This window comes from Prinia subflava, chromosome 31, assembly GCF_021018805.1.
Source record: "Prinia subflava isolate CZ2003 ecotype Zambia chromosome 31, Cam_Psub_1.2, whole genome shotgun sequence".
NCBI lineage: Eukaryota > Metazoa > Chordata > Aves > Passeriformes > Cisticolidae > Prinia > Prinia subflava.
In genome coordinates, this window is record NC_086277.1 from 1,590,788 (window position 1) to 1,618,364 (window position 27,577).

The window sequence follows — 27,577 nt, forward strand, 5'->3', positions numbered from 1 at the left end:
GAGATGAGATCCAGGGAGGGATCCCAGAGCTGAGATCCAGGGAGGGATCCCAGAGCTGAGATCCAGGGAGGAATCCCAGAACTGAGATCCTGAATCCCAGAGCTGAGCTGAGATCCAAGGGGGAATCCCAGAGCTGAGATCCTGAATCCCAGAGCTGAGATCCAAGGAGGGATCCCAGAGCTGAGATCCAAGGAGGAATCCCAAAGATGATCCAAGGAGGAATTCCAGAGCTGAGATCCAAGGAGGGGTCCCAGAGCTGAGATCCAGGGAGGAATCCCAGAGCTGAGATCCAAGGAGGGATCTCAGAGCTGAGATCCAGGGAGGAATCCCAGAGCTGAGATCCAAGGAGGAATCCCAGAGCTGAGATCCAAGGAGGAATCCCAGAGCTGAGATCCAAGGAGGGATCCCAGAGCTGAGATCCAAGGAGGAATCCCAAAGATGATCCAAGGAGGAATTCCAGAGCTGAGATCCAAGGAGGGGTCCCAGAGCTGAGATCCAGGGAGGGATCCCAGAGCTGAGATCCAAGGAGGGATCCCAGAGCTGAGATCCAAGGAGGGATCCCAGAGCTGAGATCCAAGGAGGAATCCCAGAGCTGAGATCCTGAATCCCAGAGCTGAGATCCAGGGAGGGATCCCAGAGCTGAGATCCAAGGAGGGATCCCAGAGCTGAGATCCAAGGAGGAATCCCAGAGCTGAGATCCAAGGAGGAATCCCAGAGCTGAGATCCAAGGAGGAATCCCAGAGCTGAGATCCAAGGAGGGATCCCAGAGCTGAGATGAGATCCAGGGAGGGATCCCAGATCTGAGATCCAAGGGGGAATCCCAGAGCTGAGATCCAGGGAGGGATCCCAGAGCTGAGATCCAGGGAGGGATCCCAGAGCTGAGATCCAAGGAGGGATCCCAGAGCTGAGATCCAGGGAGGGATCCCAGAGCTGAGATCCAAGGAGGGATCCCAGAGCTGAGATCCAGGGAGGGATCCCAGAGCTGAGATCCAGGGAGGGATCCCAGATCTGAGATCCAAGGAGGAATCCCAGAGCTGAGATCCAGGGAGGGATCCCAGAGCTGAGATCCAAGAGGGATCCCAGAGCTGAGATCCAGGGAGGGATCCCAGAGCTGAGATCCAGGGAGGGATCCCAGAGCTGAGCTCCAGGGAGGGATCCCAGAGCTGAGATCCAGGGAGGGATCCCAAATGAGATCCCTGCACTGAAATCTCCAGGGATGTGTCAGCCCCACCCGGGACGGGTGCTCAGCTCTCTGCAAGGAACCCCAGCAGCAAAATGAAGATTTTTGCCTCATGTCCCAGCACAAAACCTGATACTTCCAAGTCTTTTTTTTTTCTTACATAACAGAGCTGGTGAGGGGAAAAATGTTTGGGAAAAGACTGAATAGGAAAGAGCCCTCACACAAAAGAGGCACAGCCCAGGGGGAAATTCCAGCAGTGGCTGTGGAGGATCAGCCAATCCCACTGACTGCTCCAGGCAGAATCAGTCTGGGACACAACCCAGCTACAGATATTATTTTTTAATAAAATTTCTGGTATTTTTTGCAGAGAATATCCGTATTTCCAAATAACTCTAACATTGTGCTCACATGAGGACTCTAGAGAAGAAATATTTCATTTTTTCCAATGCTGTCTGTGCTTGAGTAGCTGTAATCCAGGAGAGGAAAAAAAGAAAAATAAAGCATTCCTAAGGGCAAAGAGGATAAAAAGATGAAAGCAAAGGCACCTTTGAGATGTCCTGGCAATATTGGCTTCTCTGTTGATGCACACCCTGAGCTTCAGGCCATGTAATTTTTCCTTTTTATCCCTTTTCAATCATCCCAAGGTGATGTTTCCCCATCCTGAGCTTTGATAATGTCTCAGAGTTGTTTCTGTATTTTAGGGTTTATTCTATAAATCATAAAAGGTTGGAAAAGACCCCTAAGATCTCTGGAGAAGGCTCAGGAGTGACGCAATTTTGGCCTTCCAGGACCTGCAGGAGCTGACAAAAACCCTGGAGATTGAATATTTTAAAGGGTCTGGAGTGCCAGGACGAGGGGAATGGCAGAGATTTAAATGGGATATTGGGAAGGAATTGTTCCTGCGAGGCTGGGGAGGGCTGGCATGGAATTCCCAGAGCTGCTGTGGCTGTCCCTGGATCTCTGGAAGCTTCCAAGGCCAGGCTGGACAAGGTTTGGAGCAGCCTGGGGCAGTGGAAGGGCTCTGGGTGGGATTTAAATCCCACCCAAACCACGCTGGGACTCTGTGACCCTCCCAAACCCAACAGCAAAAGCCTCAGGCAGCTCCTTCCTTGTACCTGGCCCTTGGAAAATCACCACATGGAGAAAAAACAGCTGGAAAATGTTCATATTTCAACAATTTGGCACCAGACTCACAGAATTTTTAGGCTTTGCACCACTTAAGTGCCATGAACCAACTCCTTTTTTGCGTTTTTCCATGCATATCCCAAATTTCCAAGCACACAATGAACTCTCCTCCTTCAGCACTCTCAGGCTGAACAACCCCACCAAAGACTGACACACCCAATGCAAAGGTTTGTATTAAAAATTATATGTATTGTGTCACATAAAACCATCACTCTGTGTACAAATTTATACATGACAAAAAATAAAACTCTTTGAATAACACTGTGTAAAAAAAAACCAAAAAAAAGTGCTGGCTGCTGTTCTGCTGTATGAATTCTAGAAGCAACAGGCATTAGTAAACTCCTAAACTGCACTGCAGGACTCAGGTAAGGCACAGAATTCAGGTTTTTAGGGGTGAAAATAGTCCTAAAAAAAGAGTTCAGCACCTCTGCCAGGCTCCTTCAGCTGAGCTCTGAGAGCTGATGGAGATTTAAGGAAAAGCACTAAAAATGCATCATCACTGTCTGAAACACCTGACAGAGCCCAAAAATGCTTCAGAGCCACTGCTCAGCTCCTTCCTCCTCCTCTTCCTCCAGTTTCTGGCCAGGAGGTGTTTTAATGTGAGTTTTAGACAGATTTTAATGAATGAGAACACCACTGAAGGCTGAAGGGACGCTCACACAGGAACCTGGAAGAATCTGAAATCCTGAACAATCTGAATTCCCCTCAGCCTTTTCCAAGCCTTTTTTTAAATTCTGTATTGCTGTCAGAGCAGTGTAGCACTGGGAGGAGACGAGAAATGGAAACCAATTTAAATGTTCAGCTCATCACAAAGCAAATGTAAAATGTAGCCCCCACTTCTCATTTGTTTAAATCTTGTTTAAAACAAAGAAAATATTCTTCAAACCAACAGGCACAGGATTTCCAGTCCTATCTTAGGTAATAAGGAGTTTTTCTATATACATACATATTTATATATATTTTTTAATCCTCACTTTCTTTACCAATCCTTTCACACCTGGGTTTCAGTTTGGATGGCAGTCCTGGACATCAGGACATCACTCAGGTCTAATCAGTCCTTTCACTCTCACACTGAAGGATTGCAGGCACTTGGTTCAGAAAAAAACTGCTTTTAACAGGTCTGAATAACCCAGCTGTGATTTGTCCTCTTGTTAAACAGCAAAGCCTGCAGGAGCATCAAGCACCTGATCCCAAAACTGCTGTAAAATCATAAACTCGAGGGCACAGAGCCCCTCCAGGTGTGCAGGATCTGCCCCACAGGGGAATCGTTCTTTGTGAGCATCACAAGGTGCCCCAGGCCTGCCTGGATCACCTGCACAGGTGAGGGCAGGGAGGGGAGGAGCTGCTGGGGCTGGGCTTCCCTGCCCTGCTCCAGGAGAGCCTCAGCAGGACCAGGGGATGTCAGCTCTGGGCCAGACCCTCAGGATCTGCCCCTTTCTCTGCAAAACAGCTCCAGAGAGCAGCTGGGAGTGACTGCAGAGAGCTGCACTCCCCAGAGCCTCTGCTTCCCTCAGGATGACCCAAAATCAGCCCCAGCCCCACTCCCAGCAGGATTTTAAGAAGCCAGGAAGCTCCAGGCTGTGCCTCCTCCAGCACATCACACCCCACGGGCTGGGGCAGCACCCCCAGTGCTGTTTGCAGCAGGAAAACCCCACGGTCCTGCCCTGCTGCCAGGTCACAGTGCCACAGGAGCCACCTTTATGACAAAGGGGATGGAGTTTGGAGGGGGCTGCTCAGGAGGTGGAGGAGTCACAGTCCCTGGAGGTGTTTAAAGGACTGGACTGGCACTGAATGCTCTGCTCTGGGTCTCAGGTTGGACTCAACGACACCAGAGCTCTTTTTAATTTAAATGATTCTGTGATTCTGGCTTGTTTACAGCCCTGCTGGTGAATGATCTCTTGGATGAACTCACACACGAGTATTCCACGTCAATTTTCCTGGAAAAAAATCTGTTCCATGAGGGCACAGGAGTCCAGCCCAGCTCTGCTCGGTGACCTCCAAGGCCAGGACACTTTGTGAACGCCTGCTCAGCCTCTCACACTGTGCATTGTTGTTCTGGAGAGCAGCAAAATCCTCCTGTGCAAACAGCAGGGATTCAGAGAGGCTGGGCCCAAGCCCAGCAAAGCTTTCAGGTTCAGCTTCCAGGGCAAAGGACAAACACTCCAAAGTGCAGGGCCACGAACCCATCGGCCTCAGTGGCCAACACGTGCTGGGGCCAGTAAAAAAATGACAACAAACAAAGCACAACTGTCACTGGGCCTGAAGTTCAACACCCAGAATCAAGGCAACATGGTTCTAAACAAAAACACCCGGCAGAGTCACCTCCAAAGTCCCCTGGGGTGTGGCACGTCCTGCCGGTGTTGTCACCCAGCTGCTTCGGCTACAAAAGGTCACAGCTCTGTCCTGCTCCGCTGAGGGCTGTTCTGTTCAGGTGACCGAATCCTTCTTCCTCCGAAAGGGGGACTTGAGTCTTTTCCAGACGCTGCTTTTGGGCTTGGACCTCTTCTCCAAGGCCATGACGGCCTCGCGCTCCTTCCTGCGGATCTCGCGCACCAGCGCGTGGAACACGTCGTCGATGTAGTAGCGGAAGGCGGCCGAAGTCTCGAAGAAGGGGCAGCTGAACTCCCGAGCCAGGGCAGAGCCCTCCTCCTTGGACACCTGCAAAGGGAAGGCAAACCCAGGAGTTCATTCCTTGGCCTTTCCCTGTGTCTTTCTGCTGCACCCAGCTCCACAGGTTTCTCTGCAGACCTCTTTTCCTTCACTCATCACTTCTCTGGCGATGCAAGAGACTCTTTGGATGTTCACACAAAACAAACTTCAAAGAATATTCACTTTCTTTTGACCTAATCCTACAGGCTGTCTGAGGTGGAGCAGCCCTCAGCCCTGGTAGTTTGGTGAGTTAAGGACGTTCCCTTCTCCTTCTCAAAAGCTGCTGTGTTTGTCAAACTGCTTCCCACACCCAGGAAAAACCTTTCTTGCTCCAAGCCCCACACAACCTGGTCTTGAACACTCCAGGGGTGGGGCAGACACAAATTCTATGGACAACCTGTGCCAGGGCCTCCCCACCCTCACGGGGAGGAATTTCTTCCCCAAATCCCATCTAACCCTGCCCCTGGCAGTGGGAAACCATTCCCCCTTGTCCTGGCACTCCAGGCACTTGTAAATAGCCTCTCTTTGTCTTTCTTGTAGCTCCTTCAGGTCCTGGAAGGCCACACTTAGGTCATCCCTAAAGCCTTCTCTTCTCCAGGCTCAACATTCCCAGCTCCCTCAGCCTTTCCTCCCTGCAGAGCTGCTCCATTCCTGTGATCATCCAGGAGCCTCTCTGGGCTCTCTCCAGCAGCTCCAGGTCCCTCCTGTGCAGGGCCCCAGGGTTGGGGCAGCTCTGCAGGTGGGGTCTCACCCGAGCAGGGCACAGGGGCAGAAACCCACCCTGTTCTGGTGTTCTGGTGCCAGCACATGGCCAGGACATGCCCAGCCTCCCATCCAGCACCAAATCAGGGATTACAAACAAAGCAAAGCCCAGGATCAGCTGAACTGGAAGATTCTGTTTCTACGATTGCCACAGACTTTACTTTGTGTAAAACCAGCACCGCCCTCCTCACAGAGGCAACGTGGAAAGGACAAACCCCCCTTGTTCCACTGCATTCCCCAGCAGGAGCAGCCCCCAGGGAGGGCTCCCCGTGGCCTCACCTGGCGCAGCTGGGTGAGGTCGGACTTGTTGCCCACCAGCACCACGGGCGTGTCGTCGGTGCGGCGCACGCGGTAGATGAGCTGCTTGAACTCGCGCACCTCGTGGAAGCTGCGCCGGTCCGTGATGGAGTAGCAGATGATGAAACCCTCGCCAGCCCTCATGTACTGGTCCCTCATGGCCGTGAACTCTGCCTAGAAACAGTGGTTATTAAATTAAAATGAAATGAAGTTAAATTTCAGTCCCACGCGAGTGTGGTGGTGGGGTTTTTGGGAAGCTGTTTGGAGTTGTGTATCTCAGTGGTTCTTCTCTGTTTCCCCACGCTTGATGCCTCAGGAAACAGGGGAGACATCAATGTCTGTCAATTTTTGTCCTACTTACAGCTCTTCCAAGTGTTTCTGTGGAAAGAGCCAGACTGTTTGAGGGCACATGAGCCTTTTGTGAGGGTGTATGTTATTCTGTGTAATCTGGATCCTGCAAAAAGATCCATGCTGAGCCTTCTGCCATAGGATTTGACCAGTTTGGTTCTGTTAGGCCAATTACAATGTACACTCAAGGGTTTTTAAAATGCCTTTTGAAATGCTTTGACCTGGGAAATTACTGTGGTGTGTACTGACAGTAAGTAACCAAATAGAAATCTTCATATGATATACTTTATGCAGGGAAGGTGGTTTCAATAAAGACAGTCAATGAAACCTGAAAATGGTTTTGGGTTTAGCTTGCTGAACTCTTTGAGGCTGGATTTCAGGTTCAGTTTAGACCATAGTAGCACGCTCTTCAATTGTATGCCCACAGCTCGTGTCTATTAAATGGAATGTGAAATGCATTTAGACACCACAGCAAACTTTATTGCCTCTTTTATAACAGCAACACTTCTGTGGTACTAAAGGAATTGACTCTCTTGTCTGGATTAATACTGTTCTACTTTATAGAAAATAAAGCACAGCCACGTCCCCCTTTTTGTCTCTTTGTGCACCTCTCCTGTCCCCAGAAGCTTTGGTCAGTGTCCATCCTTCCCCTGTGTTATGGAAAACCCCAAAGAACAAAGCTTTATTCTTTGCTCCTTTTTGTGCCTCCCTCTTGGGGAATAAAGAAATTGTACAAAAAAGAGTTTTCTCTAGTCCTTGCTCTGCAGTCCAGGCACCACAAGACCCGTTTGCCACAGAAGAACAGCCCTGTTCTGTCACCTGAACCTGCTGGCAGATCTGGTTAAATTAAATTAATCCCTGGCACAGCCGGGGTTCAGAGCTGGCTGGATTCCTACAAAAGGAATGATTTCCTTTCCTGGTTTTTCTCACCCCCTGAGATCCAAACCTGGCTGTGCCAACACCTGGGCATCAGCACTGCTGCCCCACAGGCCAGGAGGTGTTTTTGGGGTGGTCCCAAGGCTCCCCTGACACACAAACCCTGCTGGCAGGACATTCACCAGCCCAAACCCCCAGTGTGGAATGAAACAGAGCCATTCTTTATCCAGGATTCCTGTCCCTACACCTGATCATTACAGGCTGCTTCACGTGCTCCCAGTTCTGCTGTGGTCACTCACACACCTGTCCTGCTGTGTCCAAAATGTCCAGGTTGGCAGGCTCATCATCGATGCGGATCCGGATTTTGTAGGCGTCCTCTGTGGATTCCCAGGGCAGCAGGAAAATTGGGATACAAGCACAAAACTCATCAGCTCACACAGAATGCAACACCAGAACCACCCACCCTGGACTACCTCTGTCTGAGCTCTGTTTAAATTAAATTAAATTAAATTTCTAATTGTTCTGGTGTGATTTAACGTTCCATGTGCAAAAATCCTGTGCTGTTTCTGAGCCCACAACCCACAAATTCATTTTTGGTGGAAAACACAGAGGAATAACATTTTGTTTTTCTCAAAGCCTGAAAAGATCTGTGATTCAAGGGAAGAACTGGTCACCAACAACTGCTGATTTCTCAGAAGACATTATAATACATATCAATAAAATACATGTAAATGTTATAGATATCATTATATAAGTAAATATTATTTATTATAAACAGCATATAAAACAATCTGTCTATAAATATATATATACACAGATATTCTGTCCCTCTCAGTCAGCACTCCCACACCTCAAGAACCCATTCTCAGCAAGAATTTGGCTTTTTTTTCCCCACGTTTCCTTCCACTGGGTAACTGCTGGTTCAGGTTTCTCCTGGAGATGCTGCCCAAGTCCCACAGCACCAGAACGAGCTGTTGAGCACTTCCATCCCTCTCAGTTTCTCAGACACAGAGAACAATTTGGCCTGACAAGTGGTCAGCAAAGAGCTGATCACAGCACAGAGTCTGGATTTTGTGAACAGACAACTAAAAATGGCTTAGAGCAGTTTCAGTCCCTGTCTGCCAACACTCAGACAGAGACAGGGCATGCCCTGAACAGACAGATGGAAAAATCAGAGAGCTGCAACTCAGAACATCCCAATCTCTGAACTCTCAAATCACAAAAACACAGAGAGGTTCAGGCTGGAAGGGACCACAGCAGATCAACTGTGGGGACATCCCAGAGCTCAGGGCACAGGATTGTGGCCACCCTGTGGCTCTGGGGTGTGCAGGCAGGGAGGCTCCACAGCCTCTCTGGGCTCTGCCCAGGGCTGGCACTGCCCAGGGCTGAAGTTCTGCCTCCTGTGCAGGGCAATTCCTGGGCTCAGGCCCTGCCCGGGGCTCTGGGGCCACTGCTGGGCCTGGAGCAGAGCCTGGGGCTGCTCTGCCCTCCCTGCACCCAGGGACAGCCAGGGACAGACACAGGGACAGACAGGGACAGACACAGGGACAGACACAGGGACAGCCACAGGGACAGCCACAGGGACAGCCACAGGGACAGCCACAGGGACAGACACAGGGACAGCCACAGGGACAGCCAGGGACAGACACAGGGACAGACACAGGGACAGACACAGGGACAGACACAGGGACAGACACAGGGACAGCCACAGGGACAGCCAGGGACAGCCACAGGGACAGACACAGGGACAGACACAGGGACAGCCACAGGGACAGACAGGGACAGACACAGGGACAGATACAGGGACAGACACAAGGACAGACACAGGGACAGCCAGGGACAGACACAGGGACAGACACAGGGACAGCCAGGGACACCCAGGGCTGGGGCCCCTCTCACTGGGGCTCCTCTCCAGGCTGAGCAGCCCCAGCCCCCTCAGCCTTTCCTGGGCACGGATCTCTCCAGGCCCTTCAGCATCTCTGTCACCCTGCAGGAGCTCCCTGTCCCTGCTGTGCTGAGGCTCCCAGAGCTGGGCACGGCACTCCAGAGGTGCCCCAGGGCTGGGCAGAGGGGCAGGATCACTCCCTGACCCGCTGGGAATGCTCGGCTGATGAGTGATCAAAGATCAATCCACAGTCAGATTTACAGATATCTTTGAATACTTTAAAGCAATGAGCTGTAACAACCTGACCTGCCAAGGGAATGAACGAACAGGAAAGTGATTTTCTCACCAATGGTGGGATCGTGGTCCTCCGGGAAGCGGTGGCTGATGAACTGCATGGTCATGGCTGGGAGCAGAAACCAGGGAACAACTGAGCAGCTCAGCTCACAGCGGATCACATCGGCACCCCACAGCCACCGAACCGAACCAAACCGAACCAAACCAAACCAAACCAAACCAAACCAAACCAAACCAAACCAAACCAAACCAAACCAAACCAAACCCAAACCCAACCCAACCCGGGCACGGCCCGCACCGAGCGCGGGGGCTGCGGTCGGCCCGGGGATGCTCCGCCCGCGTCCTCAGGCGGGACGAGCTCCAGGAGGCGGAAGGCGATGACCGGGACATCCCGGGAGCGATGGGGACAGCCCGGCAGGGACACCCCGGGATGGGCCGGGACACCCCGGGAGCGATGGGGACAGCCCGGCAGGGACACCCCGGGATGGGCCGGGACACCCCGGGAGCGATGGGGACAGCCCGGCAGGGACACCCCGGGATGGGCCGGGACACCCCGGGAGGAGCCGTCATGTCCCGAGAGAGGCCGGGACAGCGCAGCGGGGACACCCCGGGATGGGCCGGGACTGCCCGGCAGGGACAGCCTGGGATGGGCCGGGACACCCCGGGATGGGCAGGGATACCCCGGGAGGAGCCGTCATGTCCCGGGATGGGCCGGGACAGCGCAGAGGGGACACCCCGGGATGGGCCGGGACACCCCGGGATGGGCCCGGGACAGCACCGCGGGGACACCCCGGGATGGGCCGGGACACCTCGGCAGGGGCTGCACCGCGCCCAGAACGGGGCTTTGCTCAGGGAACGCGGCTCCCCCCGGCCGCTGCCGAACCGAGCCCGTCGGGCCGAGCCCCCCGCGCTGCCACCGCCGCTCCCGCGGCCCCCGCGGCCCCGCACTCACCGCTCTTGCCGACGCCGCCCGCGCCCAGCATCACCAGTTTGTACTCGCGGGACTGCCCCGGGGCGCTGCCGCCGCCGCCCGGGCGGGCTCCGGCATCCATCGCCGCCGCCTCGCCGCTGCCCTGGCCCCGCTCCCGCAGACACCGAAATGGCGGCGGCGCCTCCGCCACAGCGCCCGCCCGGCCCGCCCCGGCCTGAGCGCGGCGGGCGGGGCCGACGGCGGCTCGGAGGGGACACGGCGAGACAGAACGCGAGAGAGCGGGACAGAACGGGATAGAGCGGGACAGAACGGGACAGAACGGGACACGGTGAGACAGAACGGGACAGAACGCGACAGAACCGGGACACGGCGAGACAGAACGCGAGAGAACGGGAGAGAACGGGACAGAGCGGGGACAGAACGGGACAGAACGCGAGAGAACGGGACTGAACGGGACAGAACGCGAGAGAACGGGAGAGAACGGGAGAGAACGGGGACAGAACGGGACAGAGCGGAGACAGAACGGGGACAGAACGGGACAGAGCGGGACAGAACGGGGACAGAACGGGGACAGAACGGGACAGAGCGGGACAGAGCGGGACAGAGCGGGACACGGTGAGACAGAACGGGACAGAACGGGGATAGAACGCGACAGAACGGGACAGAACGGGACAGAACGGGACAGAACGGGACACGGTGAGACAGAACGGGACAGAACGGGGATAGAACGCGACAGAACGGGACAGAACGGGACAGAGCGGGATAGAACGGGACAGAGCGGGGACAGAACGCGAGAGAACGCGACAGAACGGGGACAGAATGGGACACGGAGAGATAGAACGGGACAGAACGAGACACGGAGAGATAGAACGGGACAGAACGCGAGAGAACGGGACAGAACGGGGACAGAACGGGACACGGCGGGACAGAACGGGAGAGAACGGGACAGAGCGGGACAGAACGGGAATAGAACAGGGACAGAACGGGGACAGAACGGGGCAGAACGGGGACAGAGCGGGACAGAACGGGGACAAAACGGGACAGAACGGGGACACGGCGGGACAGAACGGGAGAGAACGGGACAGAGCGGGACAGAGCGGGAATAGAACAGGGACAGAACGGGGCAGAACGGGGACAGAGCGGGACAGAACGGGAGAGAACGGGACAGAACGGGAGAGAACGGGGCAGAACGGGGACAGAGCGGGACAGAACGGGGACACGGCGGGACATAGCGGGCACACAGCCTTTCCCGGGCCACCACCCCCGGGTCCCCCCCAGCCGCGGGGCTTCTCCAGCCCGGACCCCCCTGCCAGCCCCGGGGGTCCCCCCAGCCCCACATCCCCCTCACCCCTATCACGGTGGGCTCCAAACCTCACCCAAAGCAGCAGCAGGAAGCAGCATATTTATACATTTATTTATAATGAAAGTATGGTTCTAATTATTTACAACGCGTCGGAAAGCCGAGGTTTGTACAGGTGAGCCTTGGTGGCTGTCCTGGCTGCAGCAGCAACACAGCCCCTTCTCAAAAGCTGCTGTCCCCAAAGCTGCCCAAAAGTCCCCGTGTCACTGCTCCGTGCAGGAGTTGTGTCTGCACCAGCCCACCCAGCAGTTCATGTCCAAAAGAGTCCAAAAACAGCAGTCCCAAAACTGATTCCCAAGTTGTGCACGTGAGCTGCTGCACCCGACTGCTGCCCTGTGGGAAACCCCCGTGGAACCTTCTGGCTCAGCTGGAATCCAGTGAAGGAGGGAAGGGATGAGGGGGAGCCTCTGGAAAAGGAATTTCTGCTGGCTGGGAGCGAGTCCTGGGGTGACCAGAAACAATTCAGTACCAGGGCTGCAGTGCCAAGTCCACCTGGGGTGAAGTGGATCTATCCAAAAACCTGAGCATCCCCCCAGTCCAACATAAATCTAGAATGAGAACTTGTGGGATTGGTAAAAAATCACATTTCAAACCAAAACCAAGCCGAGTTACAGGAGATGTCGGAAATAAAACCCAAGAGTTTTCAACAGGTGATGCCCAAGTTTTTTATGACTCCTGGATGTTCCTTCCCGCTGATGAAAGTCCAAAATTGAGGCTGAGTCAGCGGTAGATCACTGGGGCTGACAGCAGGAGCACTCCAAAAATGCAGAGTGAAGTCAGTGTCACTGACTCTTCCCTTTAAATTATCTGGGAAAAACGGAAAAAAATGGCCCAAGAGGCTTCCCTGGTTCCTCTTCACAGCACTTCTCCCTTGCACAAGGGACTAGCCCCGTCAGGATGCAATTCCAAATATTCCTTTTTAAAACTGACAAAATACACTGCCAAAATGAGGATTTTTAAAAACAATGGAGCCCTTCCAAGGGGAAAATTGGCTTCTGCAAATGTAAAAACAATGCGTCTTTGCCAAGTTCATTCTGGAATATACATGCATTATTGCTAGAGGGGGAAAAAACCAGATGAATGAAAACTCTTGTTCAGTTTTTATGGTGCCATCCAGAAGGGCATCTGTTGTTTAGCTCGCTGTTGTGAGGATGGGTACTGGTACCCCAAACTCCAGCCCTGTGAAAATGTACTTGCGTTTTTATGGCCACCGTGTTCCTCCTCTTCATCTGAAGAATCTCCAGCATAAGCCACTAATCCAAAGCCCTTCTCTGCAGTTTTCATCTTCTTGGCTTGATGATCTAGGAGGGGAAAACAAAACAAGCCCCACCCCAGCCCCCCAAGAAGGAAAAAAAATAAAAATAAAACAAAGAGATAAAATGCCCCAAAACGAGTTAATAATAATAAAAAAAAGATGTTAATTGTAAATTGTTAGTTGGACACCATTTTGAGGTCACAAGGCCAATGGTCATCCAAGGTCGAAGGCCACAGGAAACAGCAGCAGCAACAGCCATGTGATCCATCAGAACCATGGAAGAGAACAGAGAAACAAGAAAGAAACACACAGAAAAGGTCAAGTTAGCAAATGGCTCTCATCGAGGGCAATTTCAAGTCCCATTAAAGAGATCAACATGTAAAGAAAAGTGGAAATTTGGTTCAAAAGGAAGCTAACAGGAGAGCAAGACTGCAGAGGAACTAAGGTTAACCAGGCTGGGTGATGTCCCTGCAGAGTTCAACAACTGCATCTCTGAGCAAGTTCAAACCCTTGCTGAGTGCCAGCCCTAGGAAAAATGAAATTCTTGTGCTGTCTGCAGCCAGAAATGTGTAAATCCCCACCTGAGCAGAAACCCCCACACTCCTCAGTGCCTCTGAGGCAGCTGCTCAAAAATTCAAAGCCTCACTTGTGCCACAAATCAACCCCACATTCTGTGCTGCCTCATGGGTCAAAACTCCTGTCTTTAGTCCCTCACCTAATTAAATTCCTCTCATTTCATACAGAAATTTATTAAAGTTTTGAGAAGCAACCTGTGTGTATAACCACAGCAAGCATGAGTGATTTTAGAGCAGTGCAATGTCACCTGCTTTGCACTTCAACAAAGAACAGCCAAAACAAAATCACCAGTTTAGACACGTTAAAACCAGCACCAGCTCATTTGGGAAGGGAAACTGGACTTCCAAGGGTGTTTGGGAAAGGAAAATGGACTTCCAAGGGTTTTGGGGAAAGGAAAATGGACTACCAAGGGTGTTTTGGGAGAGGAAAATGGACTTCCAAGGGTGTTTGGGAAAGGAAACTGGACTTCCAAGGGTGTTTGGGAAAGGAAAATGGACTTCTAAGGGTGTTTGGGAAAGGAAAATGGACTTCCAAGGGTTTTTGGGAAAGGAAAATGGACTTCCAAGGGTGTTTGACCCGCTGCACTCACCATGGTTGCCTGGTAAAGACCCCGCACCTTTTCTTTCTTCTGATTCCGATTTCATTCCAGTGACAGGAAAAGCTGGCGGAGGCATCAACTGCCTGTTCAAAGCAATTTTTCTTTTTTAAACCAAGCTGAGAGTCGAAAGTAATAAAAAACAAATTCCTAACTCAGCCTGAGGAGTTGAACTCTAAATTCCCTGACTCATCCAGTGACTGGAGTGACTGATGGCCCCTACCTGGAGCTCTGCAAGGCCTGTCCTCTGCCAATATTCTTAATTCCAAATGGAAAAGGAATGGATTGGATGATTTAGAGGGGTAAGGCCTGGCTGGATGCCACGTCCAAGCAGTTACAGCCACAGCTCAATGTCCAAGTGAAACCAGTAACGAGTGGGGGCCCTCAAGGGTCGTGCCAGTGACAAAATTCCACACAAAGATTTAGGGAGGAGTGGAAATGAAGCTATTTTCATTCTGTAGCACCAAAGGTAACCCTTGTATCCCTTCTCCTTAAAAAATAAACCCAAAAAATACAAAAATACCCCACCCACAACCAAACAACCCCCAAGTCAGGGGAAGAGAACATGAAACAAATCTCTGAAATAAGCTTTGCATGAGAAGCAGGAGAGCCTGGCCATGATTTCCTCACTCACCTGTCCCTCTCTCTCTCCTTTCCTGAGGAACTTGCTGGCTTGGCCGCGGCTCCCTCGATTTCACTCTGACTGGAGAAGCCTGTACCTAAATTAGTCATATGAATGGGTCCATGCTATGAGCAGAAAAACACACGGCATTAGCAAATCTACAACTACAACCAAAGCTCCAGCTCCTTAATGATACTGTTAGGAAACCCAACCTTTCAGAGCATATGGGCAGCTAGCAGAAGGAACCTCTAATCACCACTGCTACACAAAATGCTTTCTCCTAAGAATAGTGAGGGCAGGTGGAGGGAAACACCACTCTGGAAGGTTCCTCACCACCTACTCCACCTCATCAGTGCCTCAGGACAATAATAAAGATAATAAAGAGAGCTGCTCCCTTCATGGATCACCTATTGCCTCCTCAGTCAGCTAATTCTGAGCACTGACCAGACCTCATGCCACAGGAATCTGTTTGAGATTCTAATTTTAGCTCTGAAACACAGGCAGTTCCTTATTGCCTCTAGGCAAAGCTTTTGTTAAGGGTTTTGCCTGTGGCAGGGGTGTAACATCAGAGAAACATTTACAGACACCCCCTTTGGCCACAAGCAAATTGGAAGAACTCAAAATTATTTTTTCCCTCAAATCATCTAGCTATCTAAAAAACAAATTAAGCTTTTAAACTAGGCTTCTTGAAATCCTCTCAAGTGCAACCTGCAAGGTAAATGGGAAAAACTGGAAGTTATTATGTTTCCCTCCCTCAAAAAGCCCACCTAAAGACCCCAAAAATTCCAATAAACTCCCAAATAATCTCATTTAAGCCAAGCAGTCCCACACTCTTGTCATGTCTGTGCCCTGGATGCACCACTCGTCTTTGGGAAGGGCTGAGGGCGTGGAAAGCAGCTGGAATGAGTCAAGCCACAGCTTTAGAGCAGTGCATCCACTCAGAGACACCAAAGTGTGGGCCCTGTGCTCTGGAACAACCTCTGCCCTCTGCCCAAGGCCCTGCACGACTGCTCCAACAACCTCTGCTACCAACAGCCTCTCGCCAACCCCAATAAAATTGGTGATTTTATTCCACCTGGTATCCCAGCAGTCCTGACTCTCTCTCATCAGGCAGTTCCTCGGTGAAGCGTCTCTTTTGGCCCTGGGGATGGGGCTGGACCTGTGGCTGGGTACCAGTGGGCATGCTGGTTTTTACTGGGGCGGCGGGAAGGAAAGGAGCGCTCAGCGGACTCTGCCGGGCACAAGGAGGAGAGAGAACAAAAGAAAAATTGATAATGTGCATGTCAAGTGTTCATTCAATGCAGTGTCATACAGATGAGCAGAACACATAAATAGTTTGTCTAGGTTATAAGAGAATTTAGAATTCACAACTGAAGAGGTAAAAGAATTATTTCATTTAGAGAATGCTCCCACCTCAAACTGATCCCCATTTTTAACTTAAACTCATGCACACATATGGGCATCACTGAGTGATGAAGAAATGGCCCCCACCCCAAAAATGTCCTCGCTGTTAAGAGAGAATATGAAAAATGCAGTAGGAAGCTGCCACATGACAATTGAGTTGCTTAGAAGGAAGGATCAGCTAAATAATAACAAAAAAAACCAATATCCCCCCAACTAACCAACCAAACCCCACACAAATAAAGTCAAAAAGAAAGCCCTAAAGAAGAATTCTCCATCAGGAACTACAGAAGTCTTTTCCTGCTGGTGAAATGTCCGAGTACCTGGCCGGTGCTGGCTGGAGGCTGCACCTGAGGGATGGGGTACTGCGTGGGCACGGGTGGCACCGCCGTGGGCAGCGTGGGGAGCACGCCAGGAGCCAGGGGCACTGCCGGGGGCACAATCCCTGGCACCCCGTAGGGAGGCTGCACAGGCTGCTGAGGAGGGGGCACCACGGGATAACCAGCCTGGAACCCGTTGGAGGGGTAATAGGAGGGCTGGGAGGGGACGCTGTTGATTGTGGCTGGCTGGGTGAAGCCTGGGGGGAGAGGGAGAGAGGAAATCTTAGTTCTGTCACAGTCACCAAAATATTCACTTTAATTGCAAATATAAAAGACTCAAGGCTGAGTTGTTTACCTGCCAAGGGAACTGCAGTGGTTATCTGGTTCACAAATCGGGAGTACTCGGCGTGAACCTACAAAGAATTTCAAAGATTAGAGTGTAAAAATGTATTTATAATATCACCCTTCATGTAATTGCCCATAACCATGTGAGGGCAGGCTGATTACAGAACACACCGTGCACAAGGACAGCAACAACCCAAACAAAACAATCCACCCATCAAAACCCCAATAAACATCCCCTGATCCTACTGGCCTCTGGGACAGATTTGTGTAAATTATGGGATATTCTTTCATAGAAGAGAGAGTGGAAAAATAATTACTACAATAGAGCCTCACAGAACGAAAAAGTTTCTAAATATTTTTCAAAAGAGACTTTGCAGCCCACACTCCTTTATCTTATTATACTAACTGAAAGACTCCAGGACTTATTTTCATTCATGTAAGAGAACCTGAGAAATTGAAGATTTTCTGTGTAGATGTGAGAGATTTTCTAGAACTTTTTTGCTACATAAATCACTTTATCTTTCCTAAAGCAGACAGTGCATCTGGACATCATGTAAAGTTAAAGCAGGGAAGCAATGGGCAAAAAACAGGTTTGTGTTTGCAGTCAGACCCAGTTCTGCTCAGGAAGCATCTGCATTTTTTACCCCCTAAAATTCCACTGCTCTCACTCCTTCCTGAGAAATGTTTATTCCCTGTATAAGATTTAGACAGCAATCCCTGGAAGAAGAAACCTATGAGCAAGTCACATTTTTTGCTGCAAGCATTAAGAATTCCTTAGCCAAGCACACCCCAAAGGTACAAAAGGCTCTGAAATTTCATATTTGTAAGAGTTACTCACAGTTTGCAAGAGGTTCTCACACAGCTTTTTAGCAGCTGCCAAACCTTCTGGCTTTGGGTGACTGAAAATATACACAAAAAACTCATAAGAACAAACTTTTCTGTCAAAATTTGAGAGCTCCTTCTTTGCCCTATCACCATATGGTTAAACCATTATCACTTTAGGGACACCTCTATAAACTCAAACCAGGGTCAAAAATTATTTAATTTGGATTAAATCAGTCAAAACTAAGAATTTCCCACAGTGATTACACAAAAAACCTCGTAAGAACAAACTTCTGTCAAATTTGAGAGCTCCTTCTTTGCCCTATCACCATATGGTTAAACCATATTATCATGGTTAAACCATTATCATTTTAGGGACACCTCTACTGAAGTCAAACCAGGTTCAAAAATTATTTAATTTGCATTAAATCGGTCAAAATTAAGAATTTCCCACAGTGATTACACAAAAAACCCTCGTAAGAATAAACTTTTCTGTCAAATTTGAGAGCTCCTTCTTTGCCCTATCACCACATGGTTACACTATATTATCATGGTTACACCGTTATCACTTCAGACACACCTCTATTAAAGTCAAATCAGGTTCAAAAATTATCTCATTTGCATGAAATCAGTCAAAATTAAGAATTCCCCACAGTGATTACACAAAAAAAACCTTGTAAGAACTTTTCTGTCAAATTTGAGCTCCTTCTTTGCCCTATCACCACATGGTTAAACCATTATCACTTCAGACACACCTCTATTAAAGTCAAATCAGGTTCAAAAATTATCTAATTTGGATTAAATCAGTCAAAATTAAGAACTCCCCACAGTGATTACACAAAAAAAACCTTGTAAGAACAAACTTTTCTGTCAAATTTGAGAGCTCCTTCTTTGCCCTATCACCATATGGTTAAACCATTATCACTTCAGACACACCTCTATTAAAGTCAAATCAGGTTCAAAAGTTATTTAATTTGCATTAAATCAGTCAAAATTAAGAACTCCCCACAGTGATTACACAAAAAACCTCGTAAGAACAAACTTCTGTCAAATTTGAGAGCTCTTTCTTTGCTCTATCACCATATGGTTACACCATATTATCATGGTTAAGCCATTATCACTTCAGACACACCTCTATTAAAGTCAAATCAGGTTCAAAAGTTATTTAATTTGCATTAAATCAGTCAAAATTAAGAATTTCCCACAGTGATTACACAAAAAAACCTCGTAAGAACAAACTTTTCTGTAAATTTGAGAGCTCTTTCTTTGCTCTATCACCACATGGTTACACCATATTATCATGGTTAAACCATTATCGCTTCAGACACACCTCTATTAAAGTCAAACCAAGTTCAAAAATTATCTCATTTGGATTAAATCAATCAAAATTAAGAATTCCCCACAGTGATTACACAAAAAAAAACCTTATAAGAACTTTTCTGTCAAATTTGAGCTCCTTCTTTGCCCTATCACCACATGGTTAAACCATTATCACTTCAGAGACACCTCTATTAAAGTCAAACCAAGTTCAAAAATTATCTCATTTGGATTAAATCAATCAAAATTAAGAATTCCCCACAGTGATTACACAAAAAACCTTGTAAGAACAAACTTTTGTCAAGTTTGAGCTCCTTCTTTGCCCTATCGCCATATGGTTACACCATTATCACTTCAGAGACACCTCTATTAAAGTCAAACCAGGTTCATTGCATTAAATCAGTCAAAATTCAGAATTCCCCACAGGGATTAAACATTAAACTGGCCACTGGGATAGTTTTTACGGTTTTTTGGAGCTCCCCATACCTGATGTAGATGTACATGGGCTCAAAGGCTTCTCTGCCCGATGCTGGCTCTATGCACCCTGAGCCTTTCCCTCGAAGAAAGACTTTGGCACCAGTTTCAATCTGAATGTGCTGCAAGTAGGAGCAGCCAGGCCCTTCCACCTTCTCCTTCACGTTAAAGGTGGGAACAGCGTGTTCCAGCCCAACAAATAACTTGTCCTGGACGTAATGCATCTGTAAATGAACAGAAAAAGCTTATGTCTTAGTTTAGGACAAATTTAGGGGAAAATCTCTACAACTCTCTCTCTTACTACTGGGTTCGGGAGGAATTTCTTTAGAGGAAAAAGTGGAAAAAACTTGTTTATTGAGAAACAACAAAAAAAACCCCACTCCTCAACACAAGAAAAACAGTCTGAGATGACAACAAATGTTTTCACTAGTCTAAGAGAGGGTGAGCAGTCTCTGCTGGGGAGGTACTAAAGCTTTTTTCAGGTGCAGACTCTGGGGAGTGTTCTTTTGATGTTCTTGAATCAGGGCCTGAAGCAGGTCCAATGTCTTCAGGGAAGGGAGGAAGGAAAGAAGGGGAAACACAAAAGCAGAAAAAAGGCAAAAAAGCAAGCAAAAAGCAGAAAGCAAAGAGCAAAGCAGCCTAAAGTTAGCAGCAAGCCAGAAGCCAGCAGCCCGGGGAGGGGCTCAGCTATAGACAAAACAAACTGAGAACACGGGAACAAGAAAAAAAACCGATTTGGGATACAAAGCATGAAAATGTCCTGTCACCCCAGGACAGCTTAATATTTCACTCTGACAGGAGTGAAATATTCATTTCACTGAGGGCAGACAGAAGGGTTCAGTGTGAGATGGCACAGTGAGCCCTGTGCTTTTCTGGAAGTAGGACTGCTCTCTCCATCCCTTTTCTTTTAGGAGGCCACTGTCACCTGAGTCTCACTCTCCAGACTCAGCCTTGAGAGTCCTCCAGATTTCACAACAGAAAATTGAGGTGATGTCTTTGGGGGGTTTATTTTTGTGTTGTGGATTTATTGTTTTTTAATAAATAGCACACGACATGTCTGCTTTGTAAAAGGTAAATCTTGTAAGGAGGGATATTCAATGAAATCCACAGGAAGGACCACTCACCCCTGACTGGAATGGAGGTTTCTGGCCAACAGCCGGGGTTATCTGAGTGATGGGGGCTGGCTGGTGATACACAGTGACTGTGGCTCCGTTGAACGTCGGGCTGGAGCCCGTGGCTGCCTTCACCACTCCATTGGTAATGATTTCTTTGATTCTGTTCACAGCTCCTGGTTGAGAGAACATAAAATCCATTCTGATTCAGCTGCCCAGAGTAAGCAAACGGTGACATTTCCATATTCTGTGGCAGGATTGCATCTTCCAGTGGGACCCAGGATTGGCATCTTGGAACAGGATCACAGAAGATCCCCCAGGGAAGGGCTGGAGCTGTGTCAGGGAGGTTTAGGGTGGATATCAGGGAAAGGTTTAGGGTGGATATCAGGGAAAGGCTCCTCCCCCAGAGGTGCTGGCACTGCCCAGGCTCCCCAGGGAATGGGCACAGCCCCGGGGCTGCCACAGCTCCAGGAGAGCCTGGCCAGCCCTGCCAGGGGTGCCCAGGGTGGGGTTGTTGGGGTGTCTGTGCAGGGCCACGATGGAGGATCCCTGTGGGTCCCTTCCAGCTTAGGTATTGTGTGAAATATCAGAATTTCTTCTCCATTTCCACCCTGATAAAGCTTGGGCCAATGTTTTAAAGCAAGGCCAGGGTCCTGCACCAAGGAGGGACAACCCCAGGCACCAGCAGAGGCTGGGGAGGATCTGAGGGGTGTCACCAAGCTGTCCCTGAGCCAGCACTGTGCCCTGGTGGCCAGGGGACAGCGGGGTCCTGGGGTGGGTGAGGAAGAGCATTCCCAGCGGGTCAGGGAGTGATCCTGCCCCTCTGCCCAGCCCTGGGGGCACTTCTGGAGTGCCGTGCCCAGCTCTGGGAGCCTCAGCACAGCAGGGACAGGGAGCTCCTGCAGGGTGACAGAGATGCTGAAGGGCCTGGAGAGATCCGTGCCCAGGAAAGGCTGAGGGGGCTGGGGCTGCTCAGCCTGGAGAGGAGCCCCAGTGAGAGGGGACCCAGCCCTGGGTGTCCCTGGGGGTCTCTGGGTATCCCTGGCTGTCCCTGTATCTGTTCCTGTGTCTGTCCCTGGCTGTCCCTGTGGCTGTCCCTGTGTCTGTCCCTGACTGTCCCTGTGGCTGTCCCTGGCTGTCCCTGTGGCTGTCCCTGTGGCTGTCCCTGGCTGTCCCTGTGTCTGTCCCTGTGGCTGTCCCTGGCTGTCCCTGTATCTGTCCCTGTGTCTGTCCCTGTGTCTGTCCCTGTGTCTGTCCCTGTGTCTGTCCCTCTGTCTGTCCCTGGCTGTCCCTGTATCTGTCCCTGTGTCTGTCCCTGTGTCTGTCCCTGTGTCTGTCCCTGTGTCTGTCTGTCCCTGTGGCTGTCCCTGGCTGTCCCTGTGTGCAGGGAGGGCAGAGCAGCCCCAGGCTCTGCTCCAGGCCCAGCAGTGGCCCCAGAGCCCCGGGCAGGGCCTGAGCCCAGGAATTGCCCTGCACAGGAGGCAGAACTTCAGCCCTGGGCAGTGCCAGCCCTGGGCAGAGCCCAGAGAGGCTGTGGAGCCTCCCTGCCTGCACACCCCAGAGCCACAGGGTGGCCACAATCCTGTGCCCTGAGCTCTGGGATGTCCCTGCCCGAGCAGGGAGGTGGCACCAGCTGTGACCCTCTGTGGTCCCTTCTCGTAGTAGGTGTCCTTGTCACACTCCCATTCCCACGGATCTTGGTGTGTTATCAGTGAGATAAGACCTGAACCTGCCCACTGTCCCCACCTTCCTTGTCTATCCAAAGTTTTGGGCTCCTGCTGAATGCAGTACAGGGATTTCTGAGCAGAGATCTCGGTATAAATGTCTGAATGGAGTCTGTTATCACCACCAAGATGTTTGTAGCTCAAATCCAACTCAGACAAAGCCTTTATCACAAACAGGGAGAGAAAAAGCAAAATGTTTTGTACTCACTGTCAACCAGCTCCCGTGTCTGCCCCTGAACATGAAGATACAAAGGACGATCCCTGCAAAGAAAAAGTCAAATATCCAATTAAACCCAAAAACAACACAATAATAATCAATCCAATCTAATTATATTACAGTCATTACGTACAAAAAGTCTTCCATAAAAATCTGAAATGCCCTCCAGATGACAGAATACAAATCCTTTTGAGTATCACAGTGTTCAGGCAAGAAAAGCTCTGCACTGAAAATATGATTCAGGAGTTGATGATGACTCATAAAAGCTAACACCACTGAAAACTTCAATTAGCTTGCCCACACAAACGGGTCACTAACTAAAAGCAGCAAGAAATTTGTCTTTGAGAAGTTGCAGTGTTCTGTGGGGAGCAGTTCAGCACGGTGTGAGGTGCTGTAGTGGTTGTTATTTCAGCCTGGAAAATTTATTTTTATATTTAATATAAAAATTATATTTATTTGTTTTGGAAATATATTTATTATTCATGGAGAATCAACCAAACAGGAACCCCAGAACTTTTTCACCTCAGGAGGACAGAACCAGAACCTTCAAAAAAAGAAATACCAACCCAGGTCCCACTTTGGCTTTCTCTTCTGCCGTCATGAACCTCCCTCGAGTGGAGACAGCAGCTCCACTCAGGCGACTGATCTGAAAAAAATGTACAGAGCACAGTGACACACAGGGCACACACAGAACACCAGAGCTTAAACAAAGTGGCTGTAAAAAATCCCCAGGGATCACTATAAAATAAATAAATATTAAATAATATATTATATATATTATATATAAATAATAAAGTGCTAAGAGACCAATGCTGGCTCTGAACTCATCATACAACTGAACAAACCCATAAAGGAGTAACCAAACACAACGAGAAGGAAATAAGAACAGAGTTCAGTGCAAATCCTTTCAGGTTAACTTTATCTCCTCAGTTAAGCTGCCAGGTACAGCTGTCCAGGGTTACATTGTGGAATTGCATTTAAACAACAACATTACATAACCCAGAGCTCCCTGCCAGGGCAGCAGGGCGTGGACGTACCTCGTCCTGGGTCTGGCCCCGGGTCAGGAGGTTCCTGCACGTCAGGGGGACGTCGTTGATCTCCACCTCTGCCACCACCAGGTCATCTTTGCTTTTACTGGCAGCTGGACCTTTCCCCAGAGCCTGCAGCTTCAACGAGAACCGGTGCAGAAAGGCCCAGTGGGTGGAAAGCAGGGATGCAAGGAAAATAAACTGAGCCCAGAGCTCGAGGGGTGAACGTTCCTCTTGTTCACTCCTCTCAGTTCTTGCCTTGTTGGAGGCAAAATCTTTCCAGAGGTTGGTGGAAAGCAGTGCTTGATCTGCCTCCCCACAGCCCTGAGCCCAAATAAACACACCAGCTTGATCATCAGCACATGTTAATTAACATTAGCACATGATAATTAACGTTTCTGTTCTGTGCATGATGTGGAACTGAGCTGCTTGAACAGAAACCAAAGCGTTTTACACTTGAACTGGCAGCTCTGACAGGAATCTGAGAGGCCAAGGAAACTTCATGTCTACAGCTCCTGCTCCTCTCCACAGGCTTTACAGAGACAGAAATTCAGAATTAATTGAACAGAAATTCTAAATTTCTGTTCAAGATCTGAACTCCTCCACACTACACTCCTCCCATCTTTTTTTAAGACAGGGGTGTAATAGTTTGTGTCAGGCTAAGAAATAAAAAACCACAGATACAGACTCAGAAGACACTGGAAGAGTTGGGAGTTACCACAAAAACCTTTTCAATGTACAGAGTTAGTAGATCTCCTAAATATTCTGAAATTAATTTTGGGGACATAAAGGTAAAACAAGACTCTGTAAAAAAAGAGAATCACCCATCCACTCTCACAAAAATCACTTCAAGCATTTGCAGGAGAGCCACGAGGCAGCTACAGAGGATCTCCAGTACAGGACACTGTTCTGACTTTAAACTGCTCCACTCTTTCCACATTTAAAGTATATTCATTAACCTGCAGCTCCTTAATTTCCATTCCCTCACAACCTGAAAGCTCATCAGGGTTAATTACTCTAGAAATGCCATCACTGAACACGTTCTACCAAAAGCAACGTATGCAATGAAAGAACTATATGTATATTATATATACTTGCTGCTAGATTAAAAAAATCTAAAGATCTGTGCAATAAAAATTGGCGCCCCAAATGCACATTTATTACTTGATTAATGGTTCCCAGAGCAAAACAGTTTGTCACAGGATGCCACTGGAGCTTGTGACAAAAACAGAGCTGGGAGAATGAGACAGCACCAGCACCTGCCAAATTCTGGATGCCTCAAAGTGCCAGTCAGCAAATGGATTTTACTTCCATGGGCTGTGACTGTGGAGGCTCCCTTAAACCAGGCCATGTGTCCTGTAAACTGGAATTCCACCAGTTCTGGGTGGATTGTTCAGCACTGAGAAGCAAATCCCATCATTTCCACGTGGGATTCCTGACAGGAACACTGCAAGAGGCTCCTGCTGCTAAACCTCTCACAGGAAAAATGCTGCAGGGGTGGTTTCAGCCCCACCAGTGACAGGGAAGCAATTAAGGAGAATTCATTACAATTTCCCCACTCTTTTTGATCTGTGAGTAAATCCCGTGGCAAAATGAGCACTCCTTTGGATGCAGCCTCACAACGCAAAGCCTCGGTGCAAAAAAGGAAATACAACACCATAAACCTCACTCTTCTGGTTAATTTTTCATTTTAACAGGTTTGGATGGAAATTGGGGTCTTCAAGAACAGGAGGGAGGGAGTCCAGAGGAGCCCCCGGAGATGCTCCCGGGGCTGAGCCAGGCTGGGAGAGCTGGGGGTGCTCACCTGGGGAAGGGGAGGCTCCAGGGAGAGCTCAGAGCTCCTGGCAGGGCTTAAAGGGAGTTTATTACAACGAGGAGGATTTTTTATCAAAGCAGGTAATAACTGGACACAGGGCAATGCTTTTAAAATGTCAGAGGGCAGGGTTGGAGGGATATTGGGAGGGAATTGCTCCCTGTGAGGGTGGGCAGGCCCTGGCACAGGTGCCCACAGGAGCTGCCCCTGCACCCCTGGCAGTGCCCAGTGCCAGGCTGGGCAGGGCTGGGAGCAGCCTGGGACAGTGGGAGGTGTCCCTGCCATGGCAGAGGTGGCACCGGGTGGGATTCAAGGTCCCTGCCAACCCAAACCACGCTGTGATTCCATGAAACTTGAAACAGCTTCTAAACTTGGCTCCAGCACAGGCTGAGGACACGCAGAAGAGCAAGGCCAGCCTGGGACTGCAACTGGAAAAGTGGCTTTAGGTTACACTGGCTTTAGAATAGGAATCTCAGAGATTATTTAAGAGAAACCATCCAGTCCAACTGTCTGAGCTCAGCAGGGTCAGCCAGGCTCAGGGCAGGGCTCAGCAAACGCTGAACAAGCTGTTTAGGACTTGGGCACACAGCTCCTGTTGGTAACTTCTTTAGGCACTAAAATAATTTGGTCCCGTATTTTAAAGCAGTTGTTTCATACAGCAGTTTTTCCATCAGCTCTGCTATCTGGAAAACACTTCAGGAAAAACACTTGGAGAGTTGGACTCGATCCTCGTGGCTCCTTTACAACTCAGAATATCCTACAGCTCCCTTACAACTCAGAATAGAATATTCCACGCTTCTGAGAAAAAAGTTTTTCACCTCCCTACAGGTGGCTTCAGTAAAGTCATACAGCGGATTGACCTCACAGCTGTCCACCGCTTTCTGTTATGCCAAAAAATATTTTTAAAAATATTTCCGACTATTTTAATTGCACCTAATTTCATCGCCTGCCGGCCCGGTGACAGATCGAGGTCCCCAGAACCCGTCCGTGACCCCCCCGCGCTCACCCACCTTGTCCGCCGTGCTGGGCGCCGGCTTCAGCTTCCCTTTGGCCATCAGCATCGCGTTGATCTTCGCCGCCACGGCCGCGGCCGCATCCAGCGCTCCCGAGGGCGCCGCGGAGCTCTCGGACCCGGCCACGGCGGCGCCGCCATCGCCGCCCCCGCCGGGGAACGGGCGCCCGGGCAGCGGCGCCGTGCCGGGGAGGAGGAAATTGGGTGCCGGGCCGGGCTGGTCCCACTTGCTGCGGCGCCTGGAAAAGACAGAAGGAGCGTGAGGCGCAGCCCCGCGCAGCGCCGGGGCCGCCCGAGCCGCCGCGGCCGCGCCTCACCCGCCCGCGGCCCCCGCGTCCCGCTGCGCTCCGCCGCCCGCCGACATGGCCGACACGGCTCCCGGCCGTCACTTCCGGCCCCGCGCCCGCCGCGCCACGCCGCTTCCGCCCGTTGCCATGGGGACGGCCCCGCCCCTTCCGGCCGCTGCCGTGAGGGCGGACGTGGCACGGCGGGGGCGGGAAAGGAGCGCAGAGATCAAAAGAGCGCAAAGATCAAAAGAGCGCAAAAATCAAAAGAGCTCAAAGATAAAAGAGCCCAAAGATCAGCCGGTCCAAGCGGCCTCCATTGCTTCCAGCTGTACTATCCCAAGTGTTACGCCGCTTTCCCAAAATGAAGCCTGAATGTGTGTGAAAAAGTCATGTTGTGCGGCTCTACGCCGATATTTACTGTATGTAATATGCTAGGTAGAAAAGTTATGCTGTATTAACATTTGAATAATACAGTGAATGTAGTTTTGTAATTAACAATAAGTTGTAGTACAATAGAAGCTGTGTATGTGTGTGATATTTTTTTTGCTCAAGAAGAAAAATTCCTCAGCACAGAGATAACGTTCACAGGGGCCCCTAAACCTTCTAGTGAAGAAGAATTTATGGCCTCTTATCCACAGAACCCAACTTTCTCAAGGACGTATGCTCTCATGTGTTTTTTAATTAACAGAAAGCTTTTGTGACAAGAAATAGCTGAAAATTACTCGTTTTACGTAAGATATGAATAGTCATAAACCGAAGGCTTAAAAAGGAAAACTTCTCTTTGTTCTGGGCCCTTCTCCTTCCTGGCCTTTGCTCTTATTGTCTCATAAATTGTCCTCATAAATTGTTTAACTTTTATTATTGTATGTGTATTACTAATTTTTTTAATA

General features: G+C 49.8%; 2 protein-coding genes and 1 non-coding gene across 7 annotated transcripts; all 3 read right to left on the reverse strand.

Annotated features, from left to right (window-relative positions):
* Window positions 1-2,533: 2,533 nt before the first annotated feature.
* On the reverse strand, window positions 2,534-10,627 carry RIT1 (Ras like without CAAX 1). The gene is made up of 5 exons (XM_063420514.1): window positions 10,429-10,627; window positions 9,529-9,585; window positions 7,601-7,674; window positions 6,056-6,247; window positions 2,534-5,023 (listed from the first exon to the last, which is right to left on the reverse strand). Exons 1-5 carry the CDS (start codon window positions 10,526-10,528, stop codon window positions 4,793-4,795), a joined length of 654 nt encoding a protein of 217 aa, XP_063276584.1. The 5' UTR covers window positions 10,529-10,627; the 3' UTR covers window positions 2,534-4,792.
* A 1,178-nt stretch (window positions 10,628-11,805) lies between these two features.
* Window positions 11,806-26,827, reverse strand: KHDC4 (KH domain containing 4, pre-mRNA splicing factor). Of its 5 annotated transcripts, none has more exons than XM_063420377.1 (14): window positions 26,718-26,827; window positions 26,399-26,639; window positions 23,585-23,713; window positions 23,114-23,193; window positions 22,539-22,591; window positions 20,619-20,782; window positions 19,507-19,718; window positions 17,720-17,780; window positions 16,892-16,949; window positions 16,540-16,793; window positions 15,891-16,046; window positions 14,828-14,940; window positions 14,188-14,279; window positions 11,806-13,068 (listed from the first exon to the last, which is right to left on the reverse strand). In XM_063420377.1, the coding sequence occupies exons 1-14, from the start codon at window positions 26,762-26,764 to the stop codon at window positions 12,869-12,871; spliced, it is 1,860 nt and encodes a 619-aa protein (XP_063276447.1). In that variant the 5' UTR covers window positions 26,765-26,827; the 3' UTR covers window positions 11,806-12,868. The 5 variants fall into 5 exon arrangements, 4 of the variants coding, with proteins under 4 accessions (XP_063276447.1, XP_063276446.1, XP_063276445.1 ...); XR_010083271.1 differs by having other exon boundaries at window positions 13,012-13,068; window positions 14,828-14,912; XM_063420376.1 differs by lacking the exon at window positions 11,806-13,068 and having other exon boundaries at window positions 13,082-14,279; window positions 23,585-23,707.
* LOC134562937 (small Cajal body-specific RNA 4) lies at window positions 20,333-20,461 on the reverse strand. Its single transcript, XR_010083293.1, has one exon. It is a non-coding gene; the product is annotated as a small Cajal body-specific RNA 4 (non-coding RNA).
* Window positions 26,828-27,577: the final 750 nt, after the last annotated feature.